Source organism: Phyllostomus discolor, chromosome 2, assembly GCF_004126475.2.
Source record: "Phyllostomus discolor isolate MPI-MPIP mPhyDis1 chromosome 2, mPhyDis1.pri.v3, whole genome shotgun sequence".
In the NCBI taxonomy this organism is placed as follows: domain Eukaryota; kingdom Metazoa; phylum Chordata; class Mammalia; order Chiroptera; family Phyllostomidae; genus Phyllostomus; species Phyllostomus discolor.
The window spans coordinates 44,994,803-45,008,362 of NC_040904.2; the positions used below are offsets into that span (position 1 = coordinate 44,994,803).

Sequence of the window (13,560 nt, forward strand, 5' to 3'; positions counted from 1 at the left end):
AACTATGCATCTGATAGGTTGGCTATCTCTTGGTTGCTTAGTTGTATTTGCTCTGGAGCTTTGATCTGTTCTTCCATTTGGGTCATTTTTTTTCTTGTCACACTTGTTATGTATGAGGGGCGGAGCCTCAGGTGTTCACCAGGGCGGGGCACCCCAGTCGCTGGGTTGTGACATTGTATGTGGGGTGGGGTCCAAGAGGGAACAATGGTGCTTGCTCCTCTCTCTGTCGGATTTCAGTCTCTTCCACTACTTCCCCCAAGCTAACTGGGCCTTTCTGGTGCTAATTCCCATGTGGATGGGCTTGTGCACCTTCTAGGACCCCAGGGGTCTCTCCAACGCATTCTCCTGTGAGACTGGGAGTCTCTCCCTGCACCTCAACCCCCACAGGTGTTTTCAATCAGTACCCTGAGGCTCTATTTCCCAGCACTGGGACCCCCGGTTGTGCAGTGTGTCTCTGCCCAATTTCATCTGGTTTACCTGCGAGTGACTGTGGGATCACCCCGACAGCCAGGCGCCTTGCGCACAGTGCCTCACTGAATCTGCCAGCTGCCTGTGTGCCCAGGGTCTGCCCGCTGCAGTCTTGTGCCCAGGATGCCTTACGTGCCCAGTGCCACTGCTTTTTGTGCCTTGACCCTTCTCTGCCCGGCTGCCCAACTCCACCCTTCCTACCGGTCTGGATGAATGTATATATTTTAACTCCTTGGTTGTCCGACTTCCATACAGTTCAATTTTCTGTCAGATCTGGTTGTTATCTTGTTTCTAAATTGTTGCTGACCTTATTTTGGTTGTGCGAGGAGGCACAGTGTGTCTACCTACGCCTCCATCTTGGGTGGAAGTTGAATTCTGTATTTCTTAATCAGAGATAGGAATAAGGTTTTCATGGATGTGGCAATAGGGAAATTAATTTATTTTTTTTGTCAAAAAATGAGTTGGAATTTGTTTAATAAAGATGTTAGATGTTAGGCTTCTTTCTATTTTTTGAAATTTTCACTTCTCTAAAATTATAATTACACCATTTTCTGGCTGCATTTAAGAGAAGTCTGTCTACAGGGAAGTAAGTCTGTGTGTTTCTCCCTCTCTCAGGCACATACACACCTCACACCACTCTCTGCCTCCTCCGTCCCCAACAACTGGCTTCTGCTTTATTTCTGAACAAGTTCCACAATAACAAAAAATACTGGAATGTTGGTTTTTATGTAAACAGTGTTTTTGTGAAAATACTAAACTATTTTTTATTTGCTACTTTTAAAAAATTTTTGTTATTCTTAATTGTTGACACTATTATAGGTGTCCCCCATTTTCCTTCCATTTGCCCCCCTCCACCCAGGCCCCCCCAGCCTTCACCACGTTGTTGTCTGTGTGCATGAGCCATGCATAAATGCATATACGTTCTTTGTCTCATCTCTTCCAGTCCCCCCACCCACCTGTCCTCTGAGATCTGTCAGTCTGTTCCATGTGTCCATGCCTCTGGTTTTATTTTGTTCATCAGATTTTTTTGTTCATTAGATTCCACATATGAGTGAGATCATATGGTATTTGTCTTTCTCTGACTGGCCTATTTCATTTGGCATAATGTTTTCCAGGTCTAACCATGTTGTCGCAAAGGGTAATAGTTCCTTCTTTTTTACAGCTGTGTAGTATTTCATTGTGTAAATGTACCACAGCTTTTTTTATCCACTCACTTACTGTTGGGCACTTGGACTGTTTCTAAATCTTGGCTATTGTAAATAATGCTGCAGTGAACAGAGGAGTGCATATATTCTTTCTGATTGGTGTTTCAGGATTCTTAGGAAACTAAGAAGCTGCACAGCAAAAGAAACCATCAACAAAATGAAAAGGGAGCCCACTGTATGGGGGAACATATTTCCCATTGACATATCTGATAAGGGATTAATTTCCAAAATATATAAAGAACTTACACAACTCAACACCAAGAAGACAAACAATCTTATTAAAAACTGGTCAAAGAACATGAATAGACACTTATCCAAAAAGGACATACAAATTAGAGATATGAAAAATGCTCAATATCACTAATTATTAGATAGATGCAAATTAAAACTACAGTGAGGTATCACCTCACAGTTGTCAGAATGGCCATCATCAATAAATCAACAAACAAGTAGTGCTGGCAAGCATGTAGGAAAAAAGGAAACCCTAGTACACTGTGGATGGGAATGCAGACTGGTGCAGCCACTGGGGAAAACAGTATGGAGTTTCCTCAAAAAATTAAAAATGGAACTGCCTTTTGACCCAGAGGTCCCACTTCTGGGGATGTATCCTAAGAATCCTTAAACACCAATGAGAAAGAATATAGACTGCTTTCGTATAATGCCACACTTTATTTGGGGGATTTTAACAGTTATTTTGCGTTGTTTCTCTTTTTTGTTTTGGAGAGAGTGAGGACAAGAGCTATTGCCATTAGAAAAGTTGAAGTATCTAGAAGCTTGATAGTGAACTGCCTATAATAACTCTTTCTAAAAGTTTCTTCAGAAAATTTAATATTATGGAGTATTTTCTTAAAGTTTGACCACAGAAGTTGGGTCAACAGTCATCTCCCAAGTAGAATTTCTACCTGTCCTATCTTTGTATGGTTGTCTCTTTATGCTGCTATTCCAGGGTCTACTGATTAGATATAACAAAGAATATGGCTTTGTTATAAACATAACCTCCTGAAAAGAAAGCTATTTATTGTATAACAGGGGAAAGTAACTCAGGTTTAGTTGTGTTGCTCTGAGGGTTAGGATTGTCACTTTCATGGATGGTTATTTTAGCCTGTGGGTTTTTAATTATCCAAGTTAACAATTTTAAGTACCAGTGTTAAAGAGCAAGAGAGGTAAAATATTTAAAAGGTGTTTACCATATATGTACAGTTAGTGTGGAGATTTAATTGAAGAAAAACTACTGTTCTGTTTAGGGTGTGAACACATCCCATGGCTATTAACTCTACGGCCATGTTTCCCATGGTCTGCCATTTATAAATTGAGACTTAAATAGCTTTTAAAGTGACAATTCTTCTACATTTTCTGGATTAAATAAGAGAATTTATACATAAAATTCTAAATATAATATAAAAACCAAAAAGTAAAACTTAGGTATGCCATATACAATTAAATTAAAAGACCATATGAAATACACAGAAATAAATGATGTGGTTGTAAAAGCAAGTTAAAATAGGGAAGTAAAAGGTGAGTTAAGTAAAAGGTAACAAATGAGCAAACAAAAAAAAATAGATACAAAGGGTTGGAGTTTACCAAAGGGGAAGAAGGGTGGGGGCAAAGTGAGCAGAGGGTGAAATATCTGGTGACATGAAAACTAGACCTTTGGTGGTGAGCACATAATAGAGTATACAGATTTAGAATTTCAAGTTGTACACTTGAAAGTTATAAAATATTATTAACCAGTGTTATTACCTCAATTTTTAAAAAAGGAATAAAAGATAAGATTAAAGTTCATGAATAGTGGATAAAATAAATCAAAATTTTAATAAAACAAAGAATTGACAGTATATAACATAGTTAAAGCCAGTATCTTAAGAACTTAAAGAAATACATAAAAAGTTAGCAGCATAAAACCCTGGGCTTAGAAAACCTCAAATGGGGGCAGATAAGGGCTTCCTAGTGGAGTTCCTCAGTGGGAAGTCACCCAGTAGGAAAGTCACTAGACCCCCAGCCTGTCCCCTTAACAGGCTCCCTTATCTCCTTTGCCACACAAGCTCTACAGTGTCCAGTTGCGGGGTGCAGAACATGCCCTCTTCTGTAATGAACCATTCTTGCCTGCCCCGCCTCCTGGATGTTTACAGGAATAGGTTCCTCCTGAGACATGGGGTAAAACCTTTGTAAATCATTATTTAACTAGAAAACATGTTTGAAATTTTTGAAATGTATCAGTTTGATTTTTGATGACAAAGGTATGTCTTAAGGCTTAAGAAGAACACAGAATTTGCACTCATATAACCAATATACTGGCAGTGTGATCTTTGACAAATTAAGTTTTTTAAGCTTCATTTTCTTACCGCAAGTGAAGATACTGCTCACTGTATAAGGTTATTATGAGACTGACATGAGAAAATGTATGTAAAGCATTTAATGCTTAATGCTGTATGGAAAGCATTTATTCCCAACATAATGGTAATAAATATTTCATAATATGGTTGGAAATGTTCATTGAAATAATGTAAACTTCCACTTTTTGTTCTGTGATGATTAAGGAAATACAAAATAGTGCTTCATGTAGAGAAAAAATTTGTATAACTTTATTCATTTATCTTGTTTGACGTAACTGAAGAGAAATGGGGAAGGCCGGCTGTAGAGATTTCTCTGCTCTCTTCGGTGGTGCATAGGGTTATTCAGACTTTGTCAGTGATGCATTCATACCAGAGTATATAATAACCTAGCAGAAGGCTCTCCCCTAACTCCTTTAAACCTAGCCTCTCCTGAGACACCAAAGATTGCAGTTCTCAAGTCTAAACTTACTTAACTTCAGCTTCCTTATTTTCCCAGGGTGCATGGTAAAGATATGTTTTAGCTATGGGCCCTGCTTTTTATTATTGTTTTCCTTTTCCAGTCAAGTGTTCCATCTTTTTCTGATTTCCACCAACAAATGTATGTAAGGAGTACATTTCAACCTGTAAAACACTATACTGATATGCCTTTTTCTTAAAAATAACAGAGCACTTTTGTTTTTCTTTCTTTTGCTCTGGCATTATAGGCGCTCTGGTTTCCATTACTGGAGGCCATGATGGCTCCTCAGAAGCTATCCAGTTCAGCTGCACCTCCCCTACACTCTGAAGGTAAGACCGTCAGAGTCCATCTATACCATCACCCCATGTTTATCTGCTAAAAACTAACGTTGTGATACCTTTCCCAATGTCATATTCTTATCATATCTTAATGAAATTATATCATAGTGTTGATTTCATCTTTCAGATTCAATGCTTTCCATGGCACCAGTTACATTATTTGTCTTGAATATTAGTAGCTTTGCAATAGTCAACTTTAAAATACCAAACTGCCCTTGGTTAGCTAAATTTCTGGGAAGCTATATGAATCCATTGTTTTCCACCAACTTGTAGGAAAAATCAAAACCTCTTATTTTAAACTAACCAGAGTATCAACATTTTATTTCAACAGCTCTGAAATCTTTGACCATGCAAGTTCTAAACAGCATGGCAGCATTTATTGCCCTTCCGTCAATCTTGCAAAGAATCTTACAGGTGAGTTAAAAGAAGGGAAAATTCACTGTTAATCAAGTTCAACCAACATTTAGTTATATATAAATAACAGCAAATTGGGCGAATGGTTAAATGTGTCTCAAGCATATTGCAGCTAATTTTTGGCATGAGCTACATATCTAATTTATAACTCTCACCTGACACTTCCATAGCGCTCCAGTGGTATGAGTTCACTCGGCACACGTGTGCAGCCTTCCGTGAGGGCATGCAGCCCTCACATGTTCAGTTAACCAAGGGATTCAGGTACTCAGGCTTCCCGTTGTTGTGCTAACTGGGAAAGAATTACTGTGATTTCCAGTTGCCTATACTTTTCAGATCAAAAAAAGAGAACCTAGAAATTATGTTAATATAGGCATTTCTTAATCATTGGTGGTTACTTATGTTTTCTAACTCATCCTAAAACTTTACATCCAAAATTCCCCTGCTCTAGATTCTAGCTGGTTTTGTATCTAGAGCTTTTGTAGGAAACATCATTCCAGCCTGTTTTCTTCAGTAAAAAGTTATGAACCTTTCTAACTTCCCCAAAAGGAGAACACTAAAAATACATTAAGATATATTTTCAGAAAAATCTGTGAACATTCTTAGGTAAACAGCAAGAATTGTCCTTACAGTCCATTTTGTCTTCTTTCACTTCATGCAGTATAGACACACACACACACACACACACACACACACACACACAGAAAATCAAACAGTAATATGATGCCATTGTTCTTCATAATTTTCCAATGATTTTTGTCCAATCAAGAATGTCCCTGTCAGCTCTCTTCTAAGTCTTTCCAAGCTCTTCTTCCCATATGGTATTAAGCATCTGGGCCTTTGCCTATAAAGTCTGCTGCACTCTGTAGTCGCTCTTTGCACAGCACCTCATCATTCAGGATGTCTCTTTACACAGACTGTCTCATCTGATCCTTGTCATGCGTTGAATAATTCTTTGATATGGACTACTCCTCTTATATCCATTTTAAAACACATTAGTCATAAAGTTTTTAATCATAGATCAAGTAATATTTCCATAAGGCAGGAATACTTTAGTTCACCAAGTAGATTAGAAAAAAATGAAATCCTAAAGCCAAAAATGGCTTCTCTCTCAGTATACTCATTTTGCTTTATGTTGAGCTTTAACCACACTTTCTGATACATAAATTACAATAAATAAAAGTCTAATTTTCCCTTGGCAAAAGCATATGTTTTTTATCCTATATTTTAAAATTCATATTTTGAAGCCTTTTGATATTTGAAAATCTTTATTTTGAGTTATACTGGCAGTCCTTGTAATTGTATTCTTATTTTCTATTCTCAGTGGTTAACTCCCACCAATTAGGAGGGTATGCTAGTTCTTAAATTCTTTATTGCACATCTGTGATTACTGTAATAATAATGCTACCTTATATTTGTATAGAGATTTTTATTTTTTCAAGGTGCTTTCATAGATGCTATCTCATTTAAAGCTATCTCTTGAGGTAGGTAGGGCTACTGTAAAAATCTCTGTTGATGGAGGATGAAACTCAAGGATAGTCTCTTGCCTCCTAATTTATGCTCTTTTCCATTACATTTTATAAGCTTTTTCATTTGTTTCAGTCCCTGGTCTTTTGGAGAGTTAATTTTTAGTTAGTTTATTAATTACATGTTATCCTGGTTAGTCATTACCTGTGTGGATGAAAAGCAATTCTTGCCCTAAAGAGCTCTTATTAGACAAATAGAAAATGTCCTGATATAACTATTCATAAGGCTGTAATCAAACAGTAGTGGCCACCTTTAAGAATTACACACTCTGAAGTCCATGTAGGGTAATTGCCCTTTTACATCCCTCCACGTTCAGCCCCTGAGATTACAACAGAAACAGCCACGTGAAGGTGTGACCCTACCCTCTCTGTCCCCCTGATGGATTCAGGGTAGGCAATCAGCCTAAACAGGGCCAATCAGTGCACTTTACTGGATATTTTAGAACTGAACTTAAGAAAGACAAATAAGTCTCTCTTCAGGTATCTGGATTATATAAGGTACAATGTTCAGGAGCTGACAGTGACTACTTTTTCATCATATGAAATAATCTAGTGAAGAAAGTAGTTAATCTACAGAGAAGGAGAAAAATGAAGCAGACACACAAAGAGGAGAGTAGACAAGATGCATGGAGAAGAGAGAAGATACAAGATGAGGACTCAAGACACTGGGGGAGGAGACAGTGGAGGGAAAATCCTGATGGCATTTGAGTCCTTCATTGTAGTTCTTAAGGCTTATTTGCATTCCTTTGCTTGGATCCTTGAAACACCCCAGTACCTTTACAATAATTATCTGTTTTGAGTAAGTTAGAATGAGTTGGGTTTCTGAATACGTATTGCCAAAGGAGTCCCAATATAAGTATATATTTGAAACAGATGGGAGATTTGGAAAGATTTGGAAAGGAATCAGGGTACAAAGGAAATAGGACTTTTCTAAGCAGAGTGAACTATATATAGTAAGAATTTGGGGTAAAACATGATACATATGGGTAGTTGTGTTTAAATGTCGGGTTGGCCAAAAAGTCTGTTTAGTTTTTTTTTTAAATAAAATAAAAGACACATTTTTTCACTTTCACCAATTACTTTATTGATTTGAATATTTTGAGTATGTCAGCTATCTCCCACTCAATTGACTTTTCTTAGTGTCTCAGTGTGACCGCTATCAATTTCAACTAGTCTACCTGACTGTGGAGCATTGTCCCACAAGAAATCTCCAGCATGAAACTTCACAAACCACCTTTGCCATGTTCAATCAGTCACAGCACCTTCCCCATACACTGCACAAATCCCTTTTTTGTGTGTGTTTCAGTTTCATTTTTACCTTTCTTGAAATAATAAAGCATAATATGCTGAAAATGTGTACTTTCTTTCATTTTCACTATTAATATGGCTATACAAAAGTTCACCAATTTCAATGTTTTTAAAATGCACGCTGATATGACAGCTGTCACAATACAGTCTAACAAAATTGTTTCAAGTGAAGTTAAAAAAAACTAAGCGCTACTAGAGTGCTATCTTACAGAAAAAAAAACAAAGGAACTTTTTGGCCAACCCAATATTCTTGGAACATAGGACAAGAATAAAGATGAGTCCAGGAGCTAACATTTGACAGACAGGCAGAGAATGTGCCCTTAATTTCTTTGTGAACTGTTGTAAGGACTATGGATTTTAAATGGAGGAACAATGGAATAAGGTTTCTCTTTAAAAAGATTGCTCAGCCCATGTTATTCAGCATAAATTGGAAGGGTTCGAGGCTGAAGGCATAGACATTCCTAGAATAAAATAGGTACTCAAAGCTTTTTCATTGAGTTACATAGAACAGATAGTAGAAAGTGAATTTGGAAATTACTTAGTGGATAGAATCCATCTGACTTTTGACATTTTAGATATAGGGCAGGGGTGCCAAACTCATTTTCACTGGAGACCTCATCAGCTTTGCAGTATCTTCAAAGGGCCGAATGTAATTTTAGGACTGTATAAGTGTAACTACTCCTTAACAGCTAAATGAGAGCTTGGCACTGCTGCCAGGTAGAAATAAGGTGCCGGGGTAGAAACAAGGTGCCGGGCCAAATAAAACAAGGTGGAGGGCCAGATTCAGCCCCTGGGCCTTGTGTTTGCCACCTGTGATGTAGGGGAATACAAGAACCCAGGTGATCCCCTGATACCAGTTTCACATGGCTGACAATGAGCAGGTGGGGAATACAAGACTGGAGTTTATAGGAAGAGGTAAGAAGTAGATATATAGTCTTGGGAATCATCCACAGAGAAGTGGTAAATTCTTGAAACTTGATGAACTTTGGGAGGAAATGAGTTAGCGAGAAAAGAAGGCCAACAATGGAGTTCTAGGAAGTGTCTAGGAATCAGAATAGTTTTATTTTCTATTAATACAGAAGGACCTTGGAGATAAGCTTATACTATGCCTAGTATTCTACCACCGTGACCTAGCCCAGAGGCACATGACATATAATAGCTACTCAATTAATATTTCTAGAGTAAATAAAAGTCAAGGATGGAGGTATTCCACTTCTGGCTAAGATGGAGTAACAGAGACTGGATTTACCCTCCTGCTTGAAACAAAAAACATATGAAATAATTTTCAAAAAACTGGATATCAGGCAATAAACGATAGTGATTCCTAAGAGACAGGAAATAAACAAGGTGAGCCCTGTTTGCTGCAGCTTAATGTTTTGAGTTTCCAGGCAGTAGCTCGGGAAGGAGGATCCCAAGCAGTTTCCAGCATACTCATTGATTTAAGGAGATTAAGCTGAAAGAGAGACCAAGGTGACCAGAGTTTGCAGGGCAGGTACCAAGAGAGAATCCTGGAGATGTGCAGAAAGGTGCTCCAAACATGATCTGAGGAAAATACCTAAGCCAAGGAGAGAACCACCGGAGAGGATTAGAGGGACCAGCCCTCACCATCACACAGGGCCAACAACAGGGTCTTTCCCACCAGCGAAGGCTAGAAGACCTCATATTTCACAGACCATTGGAAAGCGTGTGCAGAGGTACTCAACAGTGGGAAACAGCCCTAGATTAAATATAGCTCGTCATGCTTTACAAATCTTAAAAGCAAGACCTGAAAGGATCAAATTGTTTTCACGTATAATTTAACTGCGTCCCCAAACAAAGCTTGGAAATACTTTCAGGAATACAAAAATATTCAGGTCCCAACAGTGTAAAATTTATAGTGTATAACATTGAATCAAAACATATAAGATGTGCAAAGAAGTTGGAAAATGAAACCCAGATATGACATGGATATTAAAATTAGCAAGTAAGAATACCAAAACAAACAAAAAAAGATTAGTGAATTTGAAGACATTGTAATACAGACTATCCGGAATGAAGCATTTTAGAGTAAAAAGAATCAGAAAAAAATGAACCACAGTATCAGCTCTGGAACAATCAGCTGTGGTACACTTTCAAGTGGTCCAAAATATGTGTACTAGGGGTCCTGAAAAGGGAGTCGGAGCAGAAAAAATATTTGAAGAAATATTATCTGAAAATTTTCCAAATGTATTGAGAACTATTAGTACACAGATAAATAACCCCCAAATCAGAAAACATTGTGAAAATTACAAGGCACATCAAAATTGCTCAAAATCAATGATTAACAGAAAAGCTTAAAAGTAACCAGAGAAAAAAAGGAGTCAGAGGAACAGAAATAAGGACAACAGCAGATTTCTACTGAACACTTTTAACTACTTTGACCTAGTTGAGATTTATATGTCGATTAGAGCAGCAGAATACACATTGTTCTCAAGAATATGTGGAACAGTTACCAAGATAGACCGTATTCTGAGCTACATACAATAAATCCAGTGTTTCAGATTTTAACCATCTTAATCGGTTCACAGTTGCATTGTTTTAATATGCAGTACCCTAACAAATAATGACGTTGAGCATCTTTTCATGTGCTCATTTGCCATCTGTATATCTCCATTGGGAAGGTGTCTATCTAGTTCTTTTGACCACTTTTTAATTGGGTTGTTTTGTTGTTTGTTGTTGAATTTTAAGAGTTGTTTGTATGTTCTTCATGCAAGTCCTTCATCAGATATGTGTTTGGAAATACTTTCTCCCAGCTTGTCTTCATTCTGTCAACCATGTCTTTCACAAAGCAGAAGTTTTTAAATTTTAATGCAATCCAGCTTTTCCCATTTTTTCTTTCATGGATTGTGCATTTGGTGTCGTATCTAAAAACTCACCACTAAATCCAGGGTCACCTAGATTTTTTTCCCACATGATTTTCTAGAAGTTTTTGCATTTTACATTTTATGTCTATGATTCAATTTGAGTTAATTTTTGTGAAAAGTGTAAGTAGTGTCTAGAATCAATTTCTGCATATGGATGTCCAGTTATTCCAACATCATTTGTTGAAAACACACTATCCCTTTCTCCATTGAATTGCCTTTGCTCAGTTGACTGTATTTAAGGGGGTCTATTTCTGGGAGCTGTGCTCCTCTTCACTGACCTTTTTGTGTGGTCTTTTCACCAGCACCACTGTAGCTTCATAGTACATTTTGAAGTCAGGTAGTGTCCTCTGACTTTGTCATTCTTCAATGTTATGTTGACTATTTGGGGTCTTTCTTCTTTCCATATAGTAACTTTCTGACATTTCAACTGAGATCGTTTTGTCGGTTTTTGGTATTAGGCTAATGCTGGCTTCATAGAATGAGTAAGGAAGTGTTTCCTCTGCTTCTATTTTTGGAACAGATTGTAGAGTGTTTATACAGTTTCTTCTTTAAATATTTGGTAGAATAAACCAGCAAAACTATCTGGGTCTGGAGTCTTCTGTTTCAGAAAGCTATTATTTATCCATGCAGTTCTGTTCAGAGATATAGATCTATTCAGATTATCTATTTCTTTTTTTTTTAATTTATTTCTTTTTGTATAAGCTTTGGTAGACTGTGTCTTTCAAATAACTGATCCATTTCTTTTAAGTTACCAAATGCTTCACCCAGGAATTTTTATGTACCTAAGTTTTTTTTTAATCTTCCCCCTTGTCATCTTTCTTAAAAGTTCTAAAATTTAAACCACTTTAAAACTGCTCCACTAGAATATTTCCTGTTCCAGCACAGTACCTAGAACATACCACATTTTGCCATGTATAATGCGTACTTTTTTGAACAAATTTTTGAGGGAAAATAAAGATGCACATTATACATGGGTAGTACCTGAAATACCTTGTATTTGTTCTTGTGTTTTGTAATTATTTGTTATATAATTTTTTGTACCATAATATGTTCAGAAATAAATGCTAAAATTCTTTTATAATACAACAAACAAGTATCTAAATATAAATAAATAAATACATAAATTAAATTAAAAATTAAAACAAAATATTTTTTCCCAAAAGTTTGGGCCAGAAATGTGGGTGCACATTATACATGACAAAATACAGTATGTAGTCAATAAATATTAGTGGCTCAGTCACCTAATGTCCTTGATAGTTCTCAGCAGTTTATAAACGTACTTTATTTCCTTTGTCCTCTGTGTTCATTAAGCTGGGGGAAGTAGCAGTATCCTTCTGTTTCTCAAGAGGAAAGTGCCTTAGTTTACTCACTTACTGAGTGTGCACAGCTGGAATATTACCCCAGGTTTTCTGACTCCAAATGTTAGATCTCTTCTCTTTTCCATAACACCAGCCCTGGTATTTCCCAGACCCACCTGACTTTATTAGGTGGCCCACGGAGAAATAGAAATGACAGTTATTTAGATGCACAGTTGCTCAGATATTTATAGTATTTTTTTCAGAAGAGGTGTTCCGTGATAAGAGATCCTCAAAGAGCTACTTGACCTCTAAACGTTCATTCAGACTGATGCCTGGCACCTGAATTGTACAGATTTCTTTCATGAAAATTAGATGATAAGTTAGTAAGTGTTTTTAAGGGACCGTATTTGTGTCATATACATTGTCTTCACTGCTTGCTTTTACTGATCTTCTGGCAAAAGTGATTCCTGGCTCTTACAAGCTCTTTATGGCCGTCTTACTGAGGGAGTTCAAGCAAACAAATTATTTATATGCTCCCCTGCTGAGGACATTCATATTTTAATTGCTCGATTAGTAAAAATTTTAATTTTAAAACAAACCGCATACATGATACAATGGGTACCAAAAAACAATAGGGCAAAAGTGGTCATCACATCTTTTTCTAATGTGTTTTTCAAACAAAACTAGTTTATGTAAAGTACCCAAGTCTGCTCTTCTTTTATAGTTTACCAAAAAAAGTTAAAGAAAAACCTCAGTAGTTATTTATTGCTGAAGAATCTGGCTGACATCTTTAGGAAATAATTTGAAAAGCTAGTGGGTTGTTTGCTTGCTGTGCACTAAGCTTTGAGCTCTCTTTTGCATTCTATAATTTATATGTTGTCTCAGCATGAAGTAATTTTCATAATTTTGCCTTTAAATTATGCATATTAAAGTGAAATGTACTGATATAAATATAGACATGACATATAAAAGATTTCTTCTTTTTTACCAGAATTTAACCTTTTAAAGACCTCTTTATTTTCTGTATTGGAGCTATATTAGTGCATTGGATATGCATATTATAGTAGATATTATAATGTTTTTTATAAAGAGGTATTAAACTGTTTATTGATACTTTGAGAAGTACATTTATTAAGAGTTTGACCAAAAGCATAATTGAGTATAAGTTCAGAAGCTTTAACATGGATTTTCTTTTTATGCAAAGAAAACTAAAAGAAAAATTTGTCTGGTGGTTATATGGCCTGAATCTTTTCTTGTGAAGAGTTAGTCTGAAACATCTATAGTCTTGGGTTTTACAGATGACCTGCACGTTTGACAGGTATCTTTAGCTTAGT

At 36.6% G+C, this 13,560-nt stretch overlaps 1 protein-coding gene across 5 annotated transcripts in view; it reads left to right on the forward strand.

The window, feature by feature from the left end:
* Positions 1–13,560, forward strand: part of VPS8 (VPS8 subunit of CORVET complex) — a 253,795-nt gene that overhangs the window by 166,064 nt on the left and 74,171 nt on the right. For all 5 annotated transcript variants that reach the window (XM_028504348.2, XM_028504351.2, XM_036017796.1 and 2 more), the window contains 2 exons: positions 4,711–4,792; positions 5,133–5,215. In XM_028504348.2, the coding sequence (XP_028360149.1) occupies positions 4,711–4,792; positions 5,133–5,215 (165 nt within the window). The remainder of the gene's footprint in view (positions 1–4,710; positions 4,793–5,132; positions 5,216–13,560) is intronic.